Source organism: Lactuca sativa, chromosome 4 (assembly GCF_002870075.4).
Source record: "Lactuca sativa cultivar Salinas chromosome 4, Lsat_Salinas_v11, whole genome shotgun sequence".
NCBI classification, from domain to species: Eukaryota; Viridiplantae; Streptophyta; class Magnoliopsida; order Asterales; family Asteraceae; genus Lactuca; species Lactuca sativa.
This window is the reverse complement of record NC_056626.2, coordinates 138953483-138963428: the sequence shown is the minus strand read 5'-3', so window position 1 is coordinate 138963428 and position 9946 is coordinate 138953483. Positions and strand designations below refer to the sequence as shown.

At 35.9% G+C, this 9946-nt stretch overlaps 1 protein-coding gene across 1 annotated transcript; it reads right to left on the bottom strand.

Annotated features, from left to right (window-relative positions):
• Positions 1-7304: 7304 nt before the first annotated feature.
• On the bottom strand, positions 7305-8833 carry LOC111895344 (gamma carbonic anhydrase-like 2, mitochondrial). Its single transcript, XM_023891424.2, has 2 exons — positions 8240-8833; positions 7305-7876 (listed from the first exon to the last, which is right to left on the bottom strand). Exons 1-2 carry the CDS (start codon positions 8634-8636, stop codon positions 7500-7502), a joined length of 774 nt encoding a protein of 257 aa, XP_023747192.2. The 5' UTR covers positions 8637-8833; the 3' UTR covers positions 7305-7499.
• Between the last annotated feature and the right edge of the window lie 1113 nt (positions 8834-9946).

The window sequence follows — 9946 nt, the reverse complement described above, 5'->3', positions numbered from 1 at the left end:
CTAAACTTTTATGGATTTATTAAAACTCTTTTAATTATACACCTTAATTAATTAATAAAACCATAAGGGTGTGATATGAACTTTTCAATACAATACTAGGGTTTTAGAATTTAACATTCCTAAATTAAACTTTTAATCAACTTTTAAATTCCAAAACTTGAGGGAAAGTTTTGAAACATTTCAAAACATTAGGGTTTAGAATTTAAACATACATCAAAATTAAACAATTAATCAAAATTTAAATTCCAAAACTTGAGGGCGAGTTTTGAAACCTTTTTCAAAACATTAGGGTTTCAACTATTTAAATTTCAAAACAACAAAACTTTTTGGGTTCAAATTTAAACTATAAAACCTAAAGGGGAAAACATGAAACTTTTCATAACAACAAGGATCAAATAACAAATAATCTAAATTAACATTTAATCACATAATTATCCATATTTGATTTATTTAATGATTTCTTGCAAAACAATTTACCAATTTAATCAAAATAATTAATCAATTATCACATAAGGAAACAAATATTTTATTAATTGATAAATATCTTCAATTAGATCATGAATATAGTCATATATATCATAAAATCGGATTTATATTGATCTAATATGATAAAGGCAAGTATTTCAAAGATAAACAGCAAGAAATCCCGAAAATAGCTCCATCTGATGCTTGAACTCGCCGAGTACCACACTATACTCGCCGAGTTGAGGCCTACTCGCCGAGTACACTGTGGTACTCGCCGAGTTCATCAGCCAGGGAGCCCAAAAATCGATTTTGCAACTTGAATAAACACACAAGGCATCAATACAATAGAAACCAATCAAGGCTCTGATACCACTGATGGGTTTTGGTCCTAAGAACATCCTATGTGCTCATACAAACCCTAATGCTTGGATCTAGGTTTCTCTATTGTACATGCAAGTTATCCAAGACTATAAACCCTAATTCTAACATTCAAGGAATCATATTAATATGAGAATAGGTTTAAGATGTTACCTTGATTGTTATGTAGCAATAACAATCCCAAATCTCCTTGTATTGACTTTAGAAAGCTTAGAGTCACAATTGTCACTCCTCTAATGGTTCACAAACACCATAAGCAAGAGGATGAAGAGGAGAGAGGATGGAGGCTGCCCAAAAACGTCTACAAACCCTAGAGGAGTCTTGTCCACGTTTTTGGTCCTTTAGGGATCTATATATAGTGAGGCTATTAGGGTTATCTAACAAGGAAACCCTAATTTGGATGCTTAAGCCCTAAGCAACCCATAGACTCCTTTAATTAAGGCCTTGGACGATTTCCTTATGGGTTTCCCCATAGAATTCGTCCACCCCTTAATACAAGGCAATCCATGGCCCAAATTGCAATTATCTTATAATTACAATTCCAGTCCCTTAAGTTTAATTAATCTCTTATAGTCACAAAACTAATTACCAATTAATTATTGACTAATATTAATTAAACAATATGATTTCTCCTTTAATATATTATTCCCATAATATATTAATAAATCATATTTAATCCTTTCTCTCCATAATTCATCCTATCAAGTTGCTTTGGTGAAGGCAACCCAAAAGGACCATGCACCATCGGGTCAAGTACATACCAAAATAGTTGTGGACTTAGACACTAATCCAACAATAGCACTGTGAAGATTCGTCTGACTAGGATACTAACAGATTTTTGAGCAAATCGTTGTAATCCCTTATTTATTACATAAATAACAATGGTGTACTTGTTGACTAGATATTTCGTTTTCGTTTATAGAAAATATTCCTTTGTAAATCAGGCTTGTCAAAATGACTCAATATTCTTGATGTTGGAAAAATGGTCCTTCAATTTATAATTTATCAAAATAACTCATATTTGTCAAAAAGTGGCTCAAAGCAATGTGGTTTGTTGAAAGTGGTCCATTTTCTCCAAAATACTTGTTTAAGCAATTTTGACGTAAATACTTAGGATTTTTGTTCTAAAAATTCGTAACTTGTATTTTTGTAACCTTCTAGTTCTTATTTCTTATACATAAGTTGTGATATAAGCTTCAAACTCTTAAGACTTGCTCAAGTTTTCGAGTTCTGGGAGCCTTCAAAATTTTAGTACATAACACTTAGTATAAAAGCATAAAAGCAATTAAATCAAGGTTTAAAACAAGGTTTTGACTTGCATTCTCCCCCAAAAACAATAAAAATCTCGAAAAAAAAAGTAGGGGTATGAAGCTCACCTTGAGTTGGTTGGAGTGATGGGATGAAGATCTCAAGCCTAAGTTCTTGGATGAGTTGAGGAACTTCCTGGGAAGGAATGTTGTCCTAAGGGTTTTTATCACATATTATTATGAATAAAATAATATGACTTTTTCTTGCAAAAGATGTAAATTACTAGATTAATGGAATATCTTACCTAATACCTTAAGGAGCATTGGAAGAGTTGAGCCTTAACAAAATCCTTGCTTTTGCTCTTGAATGAAGTGTTTGAGAGAATATGAGTGAAGTGGGAGATGTGGAGAAGTTTATAATCCCCCCTGTTGTTGCTTAAGAGGATAAGGAAAAGGGAGAAGGGATAGGTGCATGAAAATCTATTGGTTCAAACATTGTTATTTGGTGGTTCTTGCATGGGTTACTGTGAATTGCATGGGAAATGGGAATTACATCCCATCATAAAGTCAAACCTTCTTCCCTAACTTAGGATTCCTTTATAGATTTTGGATTTTATTTTATGTAATTATGTTTAAAATAATTAAATTTGGTATAAAATAGGGGTTTAAGGGGGTCTAAGTTATGAAAATTATGAGTTTGGTGGGATTCTCGACGTCAAAATTTCCTAAAATGAAGAGAAATTCCGAAATGGACAAAAAAAATCTGGAGCCAAATAGTGAATTCCGGAGTCAAGGCATGAGTTCCAGAGTCAAACCCATTGTTCTGAAGCTCTTTCAGATTCCGGAATAGCTAGCATCTTCTGGATTCGAGGGTTGTGAGCATTCCGAAGTGTACGAGGCATTCCGGAGGGGATAGCCTTCCGAGAGAGCTGGTATAGATCATGCGAGATTGTCCAACTGAGGAATTCTAGAGTCAAATCTGAAGGTTCCGAAGTGGGGGTCCGAATTGGCTCATCACATTCCGGAGTCAATAGAGGGTTCCGAAGTAGGTGAAGTTCCGAACTAGGGGGGTTCCGGATTGAGAAAGAAGACTCTGAAATGAAAAGTGTGTTCCAAAATGGGCTCGATATTTCAAGTTTTCTCCTTTCATTTTGAGTTGTTTTCGACTAAAGGAGATACTTAGAGACATTTGGGAGAGATTTGAGATACATAGAGAGATTTAGGAGAGATTTGAGATACATAGAGAGATTTGAGATACCTAGAGAGATTCGGGAGATATTGAGAGATGTAAATGCTTTGCATTATAACAATACATGGTTCATTAGGAACCTTAATGTAAACTTGAATTTGTTAGCACAAGTCTTACAATAGTTGATGTTTACATGAGGACATGATTTCCTAGTTAAAAACACTAGTTGCGACAACGTGCCTGCACCTCTAAAACATAATCTCACAACAAATTATAATGAATGGCGTAATCTCATCGCATATTTTGTAAAGCTTCTTGCTTTTCCATAAATGTTTTCATTTGTGAAATGTCCATGTGGTACTCACGTTGGATGTGCTCTCGCAAAGCCCTAATAGGAATTTTTAGGCTTGTTTCAATAAATTATGCTATATGCTGTGAAAGGAACTTCTATTCACATGCTTTGAATTTTTGTTTTTGAAGACATCAATGCTCATTTGTATATGTTTTAACCATCCAGTTTATGTCACACTTCCATTTACTACAGTAAACAACACATGGACATTTTGCTTCTTCATTATTGCCTAGATTCAGAATAGTACATTTACACACAAACCTAACCATGTTTTTATCCTTTTTCTCCATTTCAATTTCCCTTCTTGTCTTTATGGCATGTAGTCTCACTTGTTTCAAGGCCTTAGCTGAACAGAAAGTTTGAAAAACATAGAAGGGCTCACTAACCAAAGTTGCATCATTTATATGAGCCCTTTGTATGGCTCTAATACTTGTCCTTCGCTTACCATCATTCCTATCGTTTGATGAAGACCCTGACAACAAAACTTCTGTGTTGATCACTTCCATGTCAACATTACTCTTAGAAGAACCTCTAACCCATTCTACGTCATTGTCATGTTCAAGTGGAAATATTTCATATCTACATCTACATCATCTATGAGATTGTCCTCATCAACAAGAAAAACATTATCTTCACTATCACTATCATCATCATACTCATGACCACTATTATTGTTATCTCCATGTAACTCGTTATCCAAATTCATTTCTAAATCAACTTTTTCTGTAAAATTATCATGGTCAACCAATGGTTCTTTATCCACAGATGGTTCTTTTTCAGGTGACTATCATGCTCTGTCTGTACAACTCTCATGCCTGTCAACATGATCAATTTGTTTTGGGTCTAGAAAACTCTCATGCTCATGATCAAGTTGAAATAGGACTTGGTTTGTTTCAATTGGGGAGTCATGTCACTCTAAGAACAACCTTTTGGAGCAAGCTGGAGGTTCTTCAATTTCAATAATTCTAACCTTATAAGGATTGGGGGACATATAATAAGTATGTAAATTTGTTTTCCCATGCTCAATATATACATCTATTAGCTCAGGGTTACTAACATACGTACCCAAATGGTGAACATCCTGATCAGAACCCAAAGCAAATTACCCAAAATCCAAATCGCCAAATTGTCTCGGAAAATGATAGTAAAGCAGCGTATCGTCTGAATCTATATGCCCAAATTCCTCCATCATCCTGTCGATGTCATGAATGGAAAATGTGTCGATGTCTACTAAATCAACGTAATTTTGTTTGCCTTTGATGTACCTTCTTCCAGAGAACTCTATAAACTGTCCACCATGATGTAATCGGATAGAGAATATCGTAGGATGTCCAGATGTAAAGTGAGGGGAAAGATTCAGTCATTTAAATAACTAACAAATTGATGGAAATTATGAACACTTACCATATCTTAGAGCAATGTCAATCTCCTCCATGGTAGCACGTATCCTCCAAGGCCCCATCGTCGTCTTCAAGTGTAGGGTTTTCTCGATCAAGGGTTTTCAATCTGGCTTTGTGTGAAGGTTTGTGTCCGATATAGCTATAGCGTGAATGTTATAAGCGTTTCATCTTATTTCTTGGTGGTAGAACGTTGCTGATGTAACATGACGAATATACCCCCAATGTACGAGGTACGTAGGGTGTTTAACAACTTAAATTGATGGAATGTTATAATAGGGATTGGACGTGTTACAAAATAAAAATGTGAGGATAGTCCGAGTTAAAAATAATAACTTAGGGACCAAACGTGCAATTTATCCTAACCGTAGAGACCATTCACCTAGGGTACGTTTGGTTGGCAGGAAAGGAATGGAATTCGAGGGAAAAGGATTCCAATTCCCTAGAATTCATGCGTTTGGTTGGACTTAGAGGGGGGAAAAGGATTCCTAAATGAAATAAACTTTCCAACATATTGAGGAAAGTGAATTCCTTCCAAAGTTGGATGGAAAACATTCCCTCTCATCAAGGAAAGTGGTAGATTACAAAAATATCCCTTGTACTTATCAGAAAACCCACCACCACTACCACCATTATCACTGACCACCACCACCACCACTGCTACCACCGCCACTATTACCACCATCACCGTCATCGCCGCTACCACCGCCACCACTACCACCACCGATGTCACCCCACCGCTGCCGCCACAACCACTACCACCGTCGTCGTTGCCGCCACCGCCTCCCCTGCCACCGACCACCACTACCACCGCCACCACCACCAACCGCTGCCGCTGTTACCCACCGCCACTGCCGGTGATGCCACCACCAACTACCATCATAGTCGTTACCATCGTTGCTACCGCCGCCACCACCACCACCACTAATAACACTACCACCACCACTGCCACCAGCCCCCGCTGCTACCACCAGCACCATCATCGCCATCGTTGTCGCCACCAGCTGACACTGCCACTATCACCACCCCTTCCACCACCATAATTAATGCCACCGCCACCATCACCACCACCATCACAACCACCCACCACTTTCACCGCCACTGCCCCCACCACCACTGCCACCACCATCGAAATTCTATTGGTTTTATAATTTTCATAATGTATTTTTACATATAAGTTAGAAAACAAGGTAAAATTAAGCAAAACAGACAAAAAGGGTAATTATGTAATTTTACATGAATTCCAATTTCATTTCCTGCGAACCAAACAAATTTTGGAATTAATTCTAATTTCATTTCCTACCAACCAAACAACATATGAATATTGGATTCAAATTCTTGACAGATTCATTTTTCAATTCCAATTCCAATTCCTTCAGCAACATTCTGCGAACCAATCAGCACCCTAGTTTCTCTTTACCCCCAAAAAAAAAAAAAAAAAAGTCATGTACACTAATGGCCTCTGAAACACTACGAATCTTATATCATTTTTGCTAGTGATCATACGGGGGACTAAAGTAAAAGCATGTTTTAAGTCGAAGGACATTAACATCCGAATCGTTCGTGATTACTTATTTCATGCAATTTCTATCAAATATTAAATGACAAATAATTTTAACTCAAAGAATATTAAACCTTTTTTTAATTAACTCGTTTGATTGTATTAGTTAATTGGTATTGTATTTTTATGTTAATCATTAATCGGTATTATAGTAATTGTTTGTGTTAATTGAACTAAATAGTTTATGTTTTGATGTCTATTTCTTTATTAGTATTAATAATTAATTTATAATAATATATATTATATAAATAATTACTATAGTTATAATCTTTTTAATGTTTTTGATATAAAGTTTAGTGAAAATATTGTTATACATAATAAAAAAAAAAGGAAAACGTTATATATAAATTACAAATAAATCATTTCACATGTATAAACATAACTATATTATACATATTAAATAGGGACTCGGTTTTGGAATTAACTCAAAACATATAAACTCAAACTTGAAACAACTAAAATAAACCAAATGTGTGTAAAGTCAAACTTAAAGAGTCACAAATGAAACATGAAACATTAATAACTTCAAATTTAGTGCATTTGCTTTAACATCATTTTAAAACCAAACATGGTGTTGTATTGGAAGTAATATCAAACAGGTTTCCTATTTAGTGACACTTCCCATATTCTTTATTCAAAGTTTTTGGCATTTCTTGTTTAAAATTTCAAACAAATGTTTGGTATTTGATAATACTCTAAAAATGCATCAAGACAATTGTTAAAAAAGTACAACTATAGAGCTGAATGCTTGATTTCATGCCATTTCTCATGAAAGGCAATAAGTGAAGTCTAACCAAAAGCCACAACATACAAAAACAAAAACAAGTAAAAAACTCAAAAGAGTCCCCTTCAACTTCAAGAGTTTATTATTTCTCCCTTTTCAACCAAAAACAAACACTTTATTATCCTTTCAAATGGAAATCCCATGGGATTTGACCAACTTCTCCACCTCCAAATACACAGTCGAATAAGGCAAGAACTCATTAAAATACTCTTTGCTCAAATCATTAATGGCAACTGCAAGTTTAGGGATTTCTAGGGTTTCTTCATGAGTTAGTTTCCTAACAAACTTTGCAGGATTTCCAGCCCATAATTCCCCTGTTGGAATCCTTCTTCCTGGAGGGAGTACAGATCCAGCTTCAAGTATAGACTGTGTTTCAACCAAAGATCCTTCCATAAGAATCGAATTCTGTCCAATTATGCACTCTGGCTCAATTGTACATGACCTTAATAAGCAGTAAGCCCCAACTGTTACAAATCTTTCAATCATAGTTTCTGCTGGTAAACCTGTAATAAATCAATCAAACCACAAACTAAGAATGTGTTTTTGGTGCTTCTAAAAGGTTCGAGAAACTATAAGAATCATAAGATTTAGTTGGATTGGGATTTCGATCATATTCTCACATAAAGGTTTGCAAATTAGGGATTTCTCACAGTTATTACATCCTGAATCACTAAGCTAACTTGGTTCTAATTAGAATTTCTATAAGGTTCACAGTTCGAAATTCAATAGATCCTTGCAGAGGTTTCCTAATTTACCATGTTTTCAGGAAGCATCTATAGAAAATACCAATTTTTTCGAAATTCTGTGAAGAATCCATGGAAAACCTAAAAATTAGATCAAAAACAAAATCAGATTCTGATAAAAACCTGTGGGAGATGACCAAGCGGCATGAACAACACACTTTTCCTGAACATTGGAGCAGAACCCAACAGTGATCTTGTTAAGGTCTCCTCGGAGAACAGCGCCGTTCCAGACGGACGATCCGTCAAGAACGTTGACCTGTCCGGCTAATACAACGTTGGGGGCAACATAAGCGTCAACAGCGATCTTCGGAAGCCATTGACCTAAAGGGATGATCTGTCTCTGCCCTCTATAGTCCCACTTCACTCGATCTGGACATTCGGTTATGCTTTGTGCCGGCGGCGGCGATGATTTGGTTACCTTCACCGCCGCTTCGGTGGCGAGAGCGCGGCTGAGCAGGTGGCGGTGGGAGCTGAGTGAGGATGTTAAGGCTTTTCTGGACAACCGTGCTAGTGACGCCATTTCACGATCTTCGTTTAACAAAGACGATGAGAAATGCGTTGAGTGGCGTTCCTGTGACTGAGGAAGTTAACGGCGAAACCCTTCTTCCTAACATCTGATCCTTCTTTTTCTTTAGTTTGAATTTTCAATTTTGCACCTAATGTTTGTGAAGATTTCACATAGGTCCCTTGTAAAACCTTGTTTACTTGTTTTCTTGTTTTCTTGTTTTTTTTTCCTCAAAATTTCACACTTCGTGATTACCTATTTGTTATAAGAGTTCTCTATACAAAAGAACCAACATTTTAGCCTTTTTTATAAAACTTAACTTTTTTTTTTTTTTTGAAAACAGGGGATCATATATTAATATATTTAAAAGAGAAAAATAAATTAGCAAGACCATTAAGAAAACCAATTATAATGAATTCATAGGGTTTTGCAACCAAATAAACCCAAAAAAGAACATTTTATATTCCTATTCCAATACCAAAAAAAAGAAAATTCTCCTATGCAGTCAACAATTCTATTTTGTCTCAATTTTCCTTCTGCAGCAACTTTATCATCTGTGAACCTACAAATATACCAAATAGCAATCTCCAAATGTATCAAATAGTGGTACACAATCACATCCACCATAGTTTTCTTTTTCGAATGTAGAGACAAATTAACCACTGTTACAAACAACCCATGAACCGATTCGAAATTTATCTACGTATCTCCAGACATATTAATATCGCGCTCCAAGTTCTAACTGCCACTTCATATTTTATGAACATATGATCTCGTTGTTCCACTTATAACACACAAATAAGGGATAATAAAGAAGGAACATCCATTCCTCGATCCACCAAGTCGGTTCTAGTAGGAATCATATCCAACAGAACTCTCTATATGATAATGTTAACTTTATGTGTGACATCAGATAGACGTGCGACTGTCTAGTGTATTTCTACCATGACCGTGTTAACCTTTCTTCCCCCAAACTTAAGTGTTAAATGTGATCTAAGCATTTAAATTATTCTTTGTGAGCATCTTGGATCAATGGAGCATTTGGAAGAAAATGTGAACATCAAGGATCAATGGAGCACTTAGATGCACGTGTGAGCATCAGGGATCATGCGCGAGCATCAGGAAGGGGGATGACACATCATCTGATATGCCATGAAGCAAGATGTGCCACTCCTAAAAATGGTGTGCCATCTTAGGGCTTGATGCACCACTTTCATCTTAATGCACCATTATAGTTGCGCCAGTCATGATGGGAGGATGATTATAAGTTGAATATGCCCAATGAGGATGCTCATAAGTTGAATATGCCCAATGAGGATGCTCAT

What these genes read in the sequence shown, in the direction of transcription:
- LOC111895344 (XM_023891424.2), bottom strand. Translation starts at nt 8,636, where the DNA reads ATGGCGTCACTAGCACGGTTGTCCAGAAAAGCCTTAACATCCTCACTC. An exon ending in CGCTTGGTCATCTCCCACAG is followed by an intron (nt 7,877 to 8,239) that starts GTTTTTATCAGA and finishes GATTTATTACAG; the next exon opens with GTTTACCAGCAGAAACTATG.